The sequence below is a fragment of the Diceros bicornis genome, chromosome X, assembly GCF_020826845.1.
Source record: "Diceros bicornis minor isolate mBicDic1 chromosome X, mDicBic1.mat.cur, whole genome shotgun sequence".
NCBI classification, from domain to species: Eukaryota; Metazoa; Chordata; class Mammalia; order Perissodactyla; family Rhinocerotidae; genus Diceros; species Diceros bicornis.
In genome coordinates this window covers 42771318-42784823 of record NC_080781.1, presented here as the reverse complement: position 1 = coordinate 42784823, position 13506 = coordinate 42771318, and the positions used below count along the sequence as shown (strand labels likewise).

General features: G+C 43.7%; 1 protein-coding gene across 2 annotated transcripts in view; it reads right to left on the bottom strand.

Annotated features, from left to right (window-relative positions):
* CLCN5 (chloride voltage-gated channel 5) overlaps positions 1–4231 on the bottom strand; it is a 144205-nt gene extending 139974 nt beyond the window's left edge. The window contains exons 1-2 of one of the 2 annotated variants that reach the window (XM_058535865.1): positions 4028–4231; positions 1756–1913 (exon numbers count right to left, since the gene is read on the bottom strand). In XM_058535865.1, coding sequence (XP_058391848.1) covers positions 1756–1771 — 16 coding nt within the window. In that variant the 5' untranslated portion in view covers positions 1772–1913; positions 4028–4231. Of the gene's footprint in view, positions 1–1755; positions 1914–3080; positions 3104–4027 lie in introns of those variants that run through there. The other variant, XM_058535866.1, reaches the window with a different exon arrangement.
* Between the last annotated feature and the right edge of the window lie 9275 nt (positions 4232–13506).

Here is a 13506-nt window from a genome sequence, read left to right as displayed (position 1 = left end):
CGGTACACTAACTCCCACAATCCCCATGCCCTTCTCACCTCCTCCCATGCTCCCCATCACAGTGAATAGCACCACCAGCCCCAGGCCCCCAAACTGGGTGTCAACCCAGGCTTGTTTCCCCCCACATCCAGTCACAAAACATTCCTAGAATTCATCCTGTTCTCTCTATCCTTGCTGCCCCTGCTGTTGCTCAGACTCTCATTATCTCTTCTCTAAACCACTAGACCAGAAACCTCCCAACTGGCTCTTAGCTTTCTTTCTCTCCAGCTCCAACTCCGCCGCAACACTGATGCCAAAGTAATCTTTCTAAAACAAAATCTGATTATGTTACTTCCCTATTTAGAATCTTTGTCTTCAGGATAAAGTGTAAAATCCTTCCTAGAACACACAAGGTTCTTTATTATCTGGCCTCCAACTACCTTCCTTGCTTCATCTGAGGTCGTGCCCCACACATCTCACACGAGACAAACAGAGCCACTTGGAAGTTTCCAAACAGTGCTTCTCTGTCTGCCCAGAATGCAATTCTCTCATTTGCCCATCTGGCAAACTCCCACTCATTTTTTTTCAGACCAGCTCAAAACTCAGAGTTCATCACGCTTTTCTCTGGACTTCCATCGCATTTTGCACCTCCCTATTATAACACTTATTCAACCTAACACAAGTATTTGTTTATATGTCTGTCTTTCTGGTAAGACACTGAACCCTAGGGTTCTGTGTCTTATTCATCTCTGTATCCTGTTTGTTGAGGGAAAGAATGTCTCAGGATTTAAACAAGACTACCTAAACTGCTCCTGATAAATGCCCATTGTGTGAGTCAAAGCGGGCATACGGGCCGAATCCCATTTCAACAAATATCTTTAAATTGACAATCCTCGTACATCAAAAATACTTGTTACATGTGTGTGCCTACAAACTTGAAACCATTACCAACAGGAGATAGTCTTAAAAGATCTATTAGACCACCAACAAACCTACCTGGTGAATATTTACAGATATTTGAGCTCTTTCCTTCTACTCCGTCTAAGTGGTCCTTAACCTTTTGTGGGTCACAGACCAACTGGGGTAGTGTCTGTCTACCATTTCTTAAACCCACACTCCCTTTTGATAAATACAAAAATCCCACACACCCTGGAGATTCTGATACTCTCCCAAAAGGCACAATCCTCAACTCCACCAAAAATAAAAAATAACTTTATATGTGATAGGAATTTACAGGTTCACAAGAGATGTAATCCATCAGGCAACATATCATTGAGCTTTGCTCTTGCGAAGTTCATAGCATTAACACAGGCATTTTCCTTCTGTCACCAAATATAAACATTATAACATTAAATATACTTCAAAGTCTTTATTGGGAAGAGGAAGGCAGGGAGGCATTGACATCTGTCTCCCCTACCTTTGAGAACCTTATGTTAGAAATTTGCTGGAAACAAATGAAAAACACAAATACAAAAAAATGTCCTCCGTTTCCTCACATATAACCCTCATAAGCACATGTTCAAACAAAGGGAGTTCTTTGAAAATGCTTCTTGCACTACATTTTCCTGTTACTCCTCCCCCTATCCCCATTTTAAAATAATTTGAACTTCTAGCTAGCAGCAATTTCTTTTAAACTAATATGCTTTGTCCTTGCGAAAACAAAGGGTTAAATTAAAGAAACAGCTGGCTGCCTGCCACTGGCTTGGGGGGTTGGGTAGGGATGCAGGATAAGGAAGGAGGAAAAACCAGTTAGAGGAATAACTGCTAATTTCTTACCCTGCCACATGGCCATCTTGATCTTATCCTCTCCCACGTTGGGGTCACAGGCTCAGAGTTTCCCAGGGCCCCCCAGTTTTGTAAGGAGGCTTAAATAAGATGTAGATGGAATAGCAGCTGTGTGGCCTTGCTTTCTGCAAGATTCTCCAGCCCTGAACCTGAAAACGTAAACAGAAAAACGAATACCTAAATGAAAAAACTATTTTGAAGCCTTCAAAATCATTTCCCGTCCCTCTTTGAACCTCTCTTTCAAAGATATGCAGACACAGGCAGTGTCAAGTTTCCCCTAAGCAGCAAGGTATCTCTAAAGAAAGAGAATAGGGAGATCTAGAGTCAGTTAATATTGCCACTGAGTGCTGCCCAACTCTGCATGAACCACTGGATCTTCAGTAAATAGGTTTCGGAATCTCAGAGGATGGGTGATTGGATGAGATAACCGTTAAGTGTGTTTTCTATCTTGAAGTTTCACGCTTTGGAGACTGAAGAACAGCATAATATCCAGTGCCCTCCCCAGACCCCCAATTTTACATTAAAAAAAGTAGAAAGAGAGCAAATGTTGTGACTACTTCAAGTTTTACAATAGATTGTATAGATTGTATACAAATAGATTGTATTTTCTTGCATAGGAAAAGAAAAGCAAGGAAACATGATAAAAAGAGTGATGTCCTCTCGGTCGTGGTGCCTCGTCTCCGCTTCATTCCACTTCCCCACACTTTGCCAGTGTCCTACAGGGAGCATACATTGCTTTTCTAATCTGGGGGAAAAGGAATCAAAGAAAAAGAAAAACATAAAAAAACAATACTAATTTAAGTAAAACCAAATTAATTCAGCTAATTCCTATTTTTAAAACATCAAATTCAGTCTTAGGACAATACTATTTGCAAGCATATGCAAGGCGCTAGGAATGGGAGAAAAAAATGAAAAGTCTGACTACTTCGTTTGATTCAGAGGTTTAATGTATTAAACACGTTGCTTGTCCATTTAAAAGAGTTCTTAACAAATTGGTCTTCCTTATTTAGCATACAAGCCAATCTGCTTTTTCTAAGAAAAAGTCCTCACCTTTTTGACCTGGCTAACATCAAAGTAGATTGCTATTTCCATAGCTTTTATACAAGCAACACCTCCATCCCCAAAGCGAAAGCGCTCACACACAGAGACTGAAAGCTAATACGAACTTCAGAGTCATTATTTTGGCCTTCTCTAACGACTTTTTTTTTAAGGACAAAAGTGTGAATGTGTACACTAGTCCCAAAAACAGGAATAGAGAAAAGATAATGCTTTGGCTACAGAAAGGCTCGCGAAGTCCAAGAAAACTAGGAACTCACCAAGTCCCAGGATGAATTCACCAGGAAAAAACGCTCCGACGGCTTATCTGGAACCTGGAATAGTTTGTTTGGGTTTGCCTTTTTTCTCTCTCTTATTTCGCGTGCAGTTAAATAGTACTGATCCGCGCCTCGTGGGACCAGGCGAAATTTTACATCCCTGAAGTCACACCCGGGTAGTTGCTAATAAATGTATGAAGTTTATGTAAAGCAGATTCTTAATGGCTCTTTATGCTCTACACTTCTGGATTGCCCTTACTTATTCGGGGTGGCTTACACTGACATTATCACACGGGCTGACGTACAACTTCACTTGGGACTCCAGGAAACTGATTTGCTGTGAAACTTTACTAAAGGTAACGCGCATCAATGTGAAGGTAAAGCTTGCCCCTTCGGGGTGAAGACGCTCAAGCGCTAGCCCGGAAAGTCTGGAGAGAACCAGCTACCCGCGTTAAGTGGGAAAAGGAAAACTCGCAGCAACCACTTTTGCGGGAGTTTAGACTCCACTTCGCTAAGACCCACACAAACCTGCGAACCCCGAGCAGGAGAGAGAAGAACGGGGCCTCGACAGAGCTTTGCCAGCCAAAGCCACCCTGCCCCAGTCCTGGAAAGGGGACGCCTGCAGCTAACCTCCCCCATTCAAAAGCGGGGCAGGCTTGGCGCCGCTCCGCGAGAAAACTTCGCTGGGACAGCGCAGGGACCCTTGCTCGGAGAATAGGGCTGGGCTCCCGGGAAGATGCCGCCCTGCACTGGCTAGAACCAGCCGGTCTAACACCTCCGAGTGCCAGGCGGCGGGGGCCGGGCACGGGGAACCCCCAGCTCCAGGAGCCCGAGCCAGCAGGGGAGCGCTTCCCCTGTGTCGCTGCACCCAGGGGGTGCTCCGGGGGTGGGCCGGGGTCCAGCGGCCCGCGAAGGACCTGTTGGGGAAGGGACAGCCTGTCTGTCTTTACCTGTCGCCGAGGTCAGGAGCGGCGGAGCCCGTGTCCGCCGCTGGCGGGCCAGGCGCTCAGTCGGCTCTGGCGTCTAGGACACCAAGTTGAGTTAGCGCCCCACGTAGCCGGCAGAGCTTCATTCACAGCCCAGCCAGGAGGAGGGGGAGCGGAGCGGGCGCGCGGCTCATGTGACAGGCGCCTCGCAAGTATCGGCCAAGCACAGCCGACATCTGCGCGTGCGCGCCCGGCCAGCCCTCTCCCCGCGCCTCGGCCGAGCCGGGGAAGGGGTGATGCCAGGCAAGGAGGCGGCCGGGCGGAGGAGGGGGAAGAAGGAGGTGCTGGGAGGTGTTTCCGCGTGCGCAACCGCAGTAGGTCGGCCCTGCTCGCTGCCATATTTAATGAGGACTGGGCGGATCCTAACCCAGTGCTGGGCGTGCCAATTGCTTTTGAAAAAGAAATGCTCCATTATGTTTCGTTGTTTCAATCCTGCGGTACGTTTTTTTGGATTTGTCCTTAGAATGAAACTGCTTATCCTAAGCTGCTGGCCCACAGAATAATTAGTAGTGGAAATCTAATACTAATTACAGTATTACGTATTTTGAGCCTCTAATTATATGCCAGGCACTGTGCTAAGCCCTTTACTTTTTTCATCTCCTTTAATGCCCACAATAACCCCACTGCGTACGTACTATTATTTCTCCACTTTTATTCATAAGAAAACAGAGGCACAGAAAGGTTACGTAACTTGTCCGAGCTCACATAATAGTAGGAGTAAGAATAGTGATCAAATATAGTGGTGCTTGTAACAGCCAATTTGAGCCTTATTGCAACACTAGAAAATCTACAATATTGTCTCCATTTTAATAACTACAAAACGGAGGCTCAGAAAAGCAAAAATCACAGGACTAGTAAGTGGTAGAACTGGGATTCCAACCTAGGTCTACCTGACTCCAAAGCCCTTGCTCTAGGATTGGAAGAAACAGCCCCTAGTTTTACAAAAGAGAAAACAGGCCAATGGGGTGCGTTGACTTACTTAAGATGATCCAGCTAATTAGTTACTGGCTGAACTGAGACTGGAATCCATATTATCAATCCAGATAATCTAACTAGAACCCCAATACTCTAATTAAGAGTCTACTGTAGTGAACAATTTTGAATGCCTACTTTGGGCAAGCTAAGTGGCCAGGGATACAGAACCTGTATCCTAGCCAGGTCAGCATAAGGCCACCAAGGACAAATCTGTAATCCAAAAAATCAGGCTTTTTGACCCATTTCAATGATGGAGACCACACCCCAGAGAAACCATGGGGCATCTCACCATAGGAAAAGAGTCTTTATAAGATTTGGAGGAAGGGTGGAGTTTAGGTGAATTTTAAATGAAGCATTGTTTTGGTAAGCTTAAAACAGGGCTGTGTGAAGGGGTCAACATCAGGTCTGGACTGCAAAGTAAACCCAGAGTCCTGTTTCCTTGGGAACCACAGAGTAAAGCTAGGTGTGGGATGTTGTGTCCAGAAACCCCTTATCTGAAGCTCTGCACCTGGAGTGGAAATCACGGCTGCCTCTCTGTGTCCAAGAAACTTATATCCTCCAGACAAATGTGGAATGTTTTATTCTCACTAATATGATTTCAAGCAGTGACGTTTCTGATAGTCTATGATTGTACAGAACAAAGTTTCTCAGTGAATAAAAAAAAAAGTGGTGGTCACTCAAATAAGGGGATGGTTATCACCTAACAGCTGCAGCATGTCTTTCAGAGAAATATTGTTCCCTGTTAAATTTGCAGCTGGCTTTATCTGAGTCTGTTATTCCAGCCTGATGAATGGCCGGACTTTGGCTTTCTCAGTCCAAGCTAATTTTTACTTTCTCATCTGGTGGCATTTAGTCCCTGCCTTCAGGCACTCATAGTATATGGGGGGAAGGGGAGGGGTAGGTGGGTGGTGGTGATGCCCATAAGTAACTAGAAAGGATCTGGGCAGGTTGTGCTACGTCCTCTGATAAAGGTAAATCAAAGTGGAGATAACACCTTGTGCGAAGATGTGCAGGTAGGAAATCACATATGAGGACCTGTGAGTAGTCCTGTGTGGTTGAAGCTTAGGGTAGGGAAGTGTAGGGGAGTTGTGTGAGATATAGAAGGTAAACTGAGGCTCAGTTTTGGATGATCCTGAATGTTGGACTGAGATTTGTGCTTAATTCAGAAAGTTATTGAAAAAGAATTAAGGTTTTTGAGCAAGGCAATCTCTTTATTTGAACTCTTCTTTTTTTTTTCAATTGAGATATAATTGACAAATAACATTATGTTTCAGGTGTACGACATAATGATTTGATATTTGTATATATTGCAAAATGATCACCACAATAAGTCTAGTTAACATCTGTCGCTTTTCTATAAAAAGGTGAATCTGGGGGGATTGTTCAGGGAGAGGTTTGTTTGTTTGCTTTTTTTGTCATTGCAGGATAGGAGAAACTGGACCTTATTTGTAGGTTAAGCAGGAAGAGCCACTGGTGAAACAGAAATTGAAGAGTCAAGAAAAGGAGGGGAGGGGCTGGCCTGGTGGTGTAGCAGTTAAGTTCGCATGCACTGCTTCGGTGGCCCGTGGCCCGGGGTTTGCAGGTTTGGATCCCGGGCACGGACCAATGCACTGCTTGCCAAGCCATGCTGTGGCAGCGTCCCATATAAGGTAGAGGAAGATGGGCACAGATATTCTCCCAGGGCCAATCTTCCTCAGCAAAAAGAGGAGGATTGGCAACAGATGTTAGCTCAGGGCTAATCTTCCTCACAAAAAAAGAAAAGAAAAGGAGGGGATAAATAATGGAGTACATAATACATGGGGAGATAGAAATGAGATGCAAAAATACAAGCTAACCTTGAAAAAGACGCCTCTTCCTCTGAGACAAGAAAAAAGGGTTAAAGGACGGCAATATAGTCAGAAGCAGACTTGTCATGAAGCTGTCTCTGTAGACAAGTATTTTGGCTTTACTTGGAATATACGTTTATTTGGGAGAGCTTGGGCAGGAGTGATTTATGGCGAGTATGAGAGGGATGCAGTACACCCATGTTACCACTTGGTGTCGCCACTGACCACTGACAGCTTGGAGGGCGCCTGTTGGGGATTTTAGTTCATTTCAAAAAAAGAACATTTTATCTTTTCCGAATTGCAAAACAAAACAGTTATGAGACTGGGCTCTGGAGCCAGACTGCCTGGGCTCAGAACCAACCAGACTCAGACCGGTATCCGAACCTGCGAACCCCAGGCAGCCAAAGAGGAGCGCCACACTTAACCTCTACGCCACCAGGCCAGCCCCTAGCATTGTTTGTAATAACAAAAAATGAGAAACAAGCAAATGTCCATCAATAGAGGACTGATCAAATAAATAATGGCACATCTATCTAATGAGAAAGTTCTTTATGCATGTATGTGTAAAATTCTATGAAAAAAGCAAGATATGGAGCTGTGTACTTTCTCAATTTTGTGCCATGGAAGTGTATTACCTATTGAATTATATATCTTAAAAAACAATGTGGAAAAGTCTGTCAAGGATAGTGTTTAGATTGAAGAGCCAGTTGGTTAGCTTACTGCCTTAGTGCCAGCTAAAGAAAGATCCTGTTAGCCTGTGAGCATATACTGGAAAGTGTATGACATGAAAAACTCCAGTCTTTATAGTTCTCTAATTGGGCCCAGCATCATTTTTGACTGACGGTTTTCACGAGAAATTTTACTTTTTAAAAATCTCATATCAGATTGCCCTCTATTTGAGAGTAGTCCAATTTCTATCTGGATGAGAGCTGCTAGTATTCTAAGGGGGTAAATATGAACATTTGTTTACGGAGTGGTTTTGAGGATTTGCAGGTCTCTCATCTGTAAGTTCATCCAGCTCTGTATAGTCTTCTGTTCCATGAAGGGGTTGAAGCACATGGAATGTGGTAGTGGTTTCTTGAAACCACTGTGATACCTGTCCACCCACTAGCATTAGAGCTCCTTGAGGGCATGGTCCATGTCCTAAACTTCCTTTATATTCATCACGGCAGTGCTCTTCAAACCATTTGTGGGGAAGGACCATTTTCCCCCAAATCCATCATGTACTGATACTTTTATAAAATACAATAAAAATGAATTACTAGAAAAATGAAATCAAAACAAAAACATACAAAATACAAGCCCAATTCTTCTATGATTATATTCAACAGACATAAAATTACTCTGTCAAATTGTTGTTAAGGTTTTGAAACATTTACTCCCAATTTCTCATCACGGACCAGTAATAAACAGTTTGTGGACTGGCACTGGGCCGTGGACCATACTTTGAGTAGTACTGCCTGACAGCACTACCACAGTGCCCAGCTCATTGTAGGTATTCAATAAATGCTGGGTTTAATACATCATCCTTATAGTGTTTTCTACTTTGTAGAGTGTTTTCACATATCTTTCCCCTTCTATCCTCACACCACCTACAGAGTTAAGTGGAGCAGATTTTATCATTCCCATTTGACAGAAGAGGAAGTTGAGGCATGCAGATTAAGTGTTCTGCCTGGTCTGAAACAGCGACTTAGTGTCAGAGCCCAAATTAGTCTATGACTCCTATTGCATTTTGTGGCAGCGGCACTAAGAAAGCCCTCCAGTCAAAGAGAGCTTCCAAAGAGTTCCACCAGTTAGAAAAGAGAAGATTTGCCTTCGGCTTTCCACATGACGGCAGGTTGACAGAGTGGTGTAATAGAAAGAGCAGAGACTCTGGAATCAGAGAGCTAGTTTGGAATCCAGGCTTGAGCAAGAGATTTTACCTCTGAGCCTGTCTCCTTATCTCTAAGAGGGGATAATAACAGCTTCTCCACAAACTTGTACTAAGAACTAAATGGTGACTGTAAATAGCCAGGCACGTAGTTCAGAAAGAATGGTTATTGTTAATATTAGGCTCAGTTTAGAAGGCCTGTGGTGAAGGGCTGGCTCTGTAATCTAATCACGTGGAATGCACGCCATCTTCTGGTGGAGTAAAGAACATGGCTCTGGGAAGGGAATGTCACTGTCTGTAGGAAGGGGATCAGTGAATCACGCCCTTCTCGTCTTTCTGTTTTTGCACTGGCTACTAGAAAGCTTGGAACCAAATGTTTGGATCACCTCTTGCAAGTAAACAGGACTTTACAGATTGTATTTTGTGTTAACTTCACCTCTAGCTCCATTTTATTTTTCTTATCCGTATTTTCTCTTGACTTGATTATATCATTTTTTAATATATTTTTGTAGGTCATTTTAAATACCCTTTAGAATGTGCATAGTGGTGATTTATTAAACTATATAAGAATATGACCAGAATACATTCTATTTTTGGTTACTGTTGGTCCATTATCCAGGTAGCCTCCAGAATCTAACAATAACTATAGGAATAGATAAGTTGACTCTAAGATGTAATGGAGGTAAAAAATGATTCAAATTTAAAATAAAACTTTAAGACTCCAAGCCTATGAAAATTGAAATGGCCACTACCAATTAGTGCTGGGACACTACAAGCTGAGTTAGGTGATATATTCATTTTTTTATACACTGGGTACTTGCCACGTGCCATACACTGTTCCAGGTATGGGAAATACAGCAGTCAACAAAAAGACAAAGTCCATGCCCTCACTGAGCTTACACTTTTTGGGGGGCAGATAGTAAAGACAGATGATAAGGAAGATAAATGAGAATACTATATGGTATATGTAGGAGGTAAGTGCTATGAAAAAAATTAAGCTGTGAAGGGGTATAGAGAGATCTGGAGGGTTACAATTTAAAATAGAGTAGTCTATTTTAGAGAAAAAGACTTCTATTTAGAGAAGACTGGAGAAGTCTTTGAGAGAAGGTGACACTTGAGAAAGAACTTGAAGGAAATGACAGAGTAGGCCATGCTGGTACCTAGAAGAAGAGTATTTCAGGCAGAGGGCAAGCAAGTGTGAAGGCTCTTAGATGGGGGCATGCCTGGTGTGACTGGGAACAGTGAGGAGGCTGGTGTGGTGGAAACAGTGTGAGCAAGGAAAAGAGTAGTTGGTGATGAGGTCAGAGAACTCACAGTGGGCCAGATCACATCCAGCTGTGTAGGCTAGTGTAAGGACTTTGACTTTTTCTCTTGCTTGAGCCTTGGCTTGGGAGCCATGGGAGGGTTTCAGAAAAGGGGTGATATGGTTGACTTCTCTCTTAAAAGGATTGCTCTGGTTACTGTGTTAAGTAAGAGGGAAAAGCACAAGTTAGGAGGCTATACAGCAAACTGGAGGAGAGACAATAGTAGCTTTGACCAAAGTGAGAGCAGTGGGGGTGATCAGAAGTGGTCAGATTGTGCATTTATTTTCAAGGTAGCATCATCAGGATTTGCTGATGGATTGGACATGAGGTGTTAGAGGAAGAGGAAAGTCAAGAATGACACTGGGGCCGGCCCCATGGCCCAGCGGTTAAGTGCGTGTGCTCTGCTTCAGTGGCCCAGGGTTCGCAGGTTCGGATTCCGGGTGCACACTGACGCACCGCTTGTCAAGCCATGCTGTGGCGGCGTCCCATATAAAGTGGAGGAAGATGGGCACGGATGTTAGCCCAGGGCCAGTCTTTCTCAGCAAAAAAGAGGAGGATTGGCATCGGATGTTAACTCAGGGCTGATTTTCCTCACAAAAAGAAAAAAAAGAATGATCCCAAGGTTTGTGGCCTGAGAAATTGGGAATAATGAAGGATAAGCAAGTTTGGGGAGGGTGGAGATCAGAAATTCAGTTTTTAACATTTGAAATTTGAAATATGTATTAGATATCCCAGTGGAGATACTACATAGGCAGCTAGATGTACAAGTTGCAGTTTAGGGGAGAGGTTTGGACTGGAGATACAAATTTGAGGCTTGACAGTAGATGGCGTTTAAAGCCATGAGATCAGATGACAAGACCAAGGGAGAAAGTAGAGCTAGGGAAGAGAAGAGGACAGGACTGAGCCCTGGAGCACTCTCATGTTAAGAAATCAGGAAGTCGAGAAGGAACTGAAAAGAAAACTAAGAAAGAGTAGCCATGTGATAGGAGAAAATCCAGGGCAGTGTGCTTTCCTGGAAAGAAGTGAAGAAAGTCTTTTAAGAAGGAGGGAGTGATCAGCTGAGTTTACTGTTACTGATGGGTCAAATAAAATGGGGACAACATTGAATTTGGCAATGCGTAAGTCACCAGTGACTTTGACAAGATCAGTTTTGGTAGAGCCATAAAGGATGGAAGCTTGATAAGAATGGGTTTGGGAGAAAATGGAAGAGATGGAACTTCCAGTTCACAAAATGGAGTGAACACACTTATCCCTATTCTTCCTGCTAAGTAAAAACTCTAGACATTATATATAAAAGAAACATAAGATTTTGAAAGATGAAGAGAAGAAGGAAAACCAAGTAGCTACCTTACAACCTGAGGAATGACACAGTGCTTGAATGGTGTCAGTGGAGGCCTAGAGGGGAGCTTGAATTTTCACCCCTTCCCAATAGTAACGAGGTGCCTCTCTTGCCTTGGGGAAAACAAGGTGGGAAACATGCTCTTCCACCTCCAGCTGGCAGCGACAAGGCAGCGCCCCCTTCTTCACATGGGATCAGAGGAGGTCAGCTAAATAGAAGATTTAAATAAGATCCACAGTCTCATCACATAACATCCAAAATGTCCAGGATACAAATGAAAATCACTTGTCATAACAAGAAACAGGAAAATCTCAGCTTAAATAAGAAAAAGTCAATCAACAGACACCAAGACCTATGTGACACAGATGTTGGAATTATATTACAAGGACTTTAAAGCATTCAACATAAAAATGCTTCAAAGAGCAGTTCTGAACAGATTTAAAATAAATTATAAAATACCAAGTCTCAGCAAAGAAATAGATGATATAAAGGAGAACCAAATGGAAATTTTAGAACTGAAAAATACAATGTCTAAAAATTTCCAAAATTTGGGAAAGAACATAAACCTACAGAGTCAATACCTGAGCAAACCACAAACAGAATAAACCCAAAGAAGTCCATGCTGATACATCATAATCAAACTTTTGAAAATGAAAGACAAAGAAAAAATCTTGAAAGCAGCAAGTGAGAAATGACACCTTACTTAGGGGAGGAAAACTATTTGAAGGAAGGCATAGTTCTCATCAGAAACCACGGAGGCCAGAAGGAAGTGCTACAACATTTTTCAAGTGTTAAAAGAACAGAATATATAAAGAACACTCAAAATTGAACAGTGCAAGAAAACAAACAAGCCAATTAGAAAATGAGCAAAAGACAGGAAGAAGCATTTCACTGAAGAGGATATACAGAAAGTAAATAAACACATAAAAAGATGCTCAACATCACTAGCCTTTAGGGAAATGCAAATTAAGACTATGATGAGATATCACTACACACCTACTAGAACTGCTAAACTTAAAAAACAGTGATAATAGTAAAGGCTGGCAAAGATGTGGAGAAACTGGATGTTTCATACATTTCTGATGGGAATGTAAAATGGTACAGCCACTCTGGAAAATGGTTTAGCAGTTTCTTAACAAACTAAATGTATACTTACCATATTACCAAGAACAAGTTCAAGGTCCTGTATGAGAAGGAACAGAAGGGGCCTGTGACCATCCTGTGTCACTGCAATGGCCACTTAGTGTCAGCCAACAGCCAGAAGTGCTTCCTGTGGAGCCTGCGGGCCAGCAAGCTGAGGGTCAGGGCCTTCATTGGCACCCAGCTGTACTTCCACCAGATGATCACCGTGAAGCACTTCATTCTGGCCATGGCTGTTATGAAGAGCATCTTGCTGCTATGCTACCAGGAGGACAAGAAGACACCGAGCCTCAGGTCATGAGACACCAAGCCCCTCAAGGTGTATAGTGTGGACTTCGGAGTGGACAGTGCCCAGCTGGGCTTCAGGGTGTCAGCCCAAAATCACAACCTCATGGTGTACCTGTACCTGCTGGAAGCTGAAGACAGTTTCAGGGGCATGTGCCTACTGCGCTGGGCAGACTTCCACGTGGGCACCCACGTGAACACATTCTGGAGGATCTCATGCAGGAGGCCACTGAAGGGCCCAGCAAAAAGTCAGTGGTGTGGGAGAACAAGCACATCATGTGGTTCGTCACACTGGACAGTGGCATTGGGCCCGATGACAATGAAGACCTACCAGTAACTGCTGATGCTACAGAATGCCCTGGCCACCATACTGCCAGCTTCAACCTCCACGCCAGGCACATGCCGTGCGTGGACCATCATGGCCTACAGAATTCTGTGTGGACCATCCTCGCCCTGGCTGCTCAGCCGCTGCCTTCACCTCAGCACCATGGAGCACCAGGAGCTGGCCAAGAAGATCGGCACCAAGCCCAACATTGTCCTGGATGACCTGGAGACTGATGGCGTCACCGTCCACTGCTAGCCCCATGGATGCTGCTGCTACCCCTGTGCACTGCCTCCCACTCCCTTTTTCTGCATAAAACACAAGGTAAAGGGGCAGGGGAAGATTGCTACATGCAATAACTCTAATGGATCTCAAGGACGTT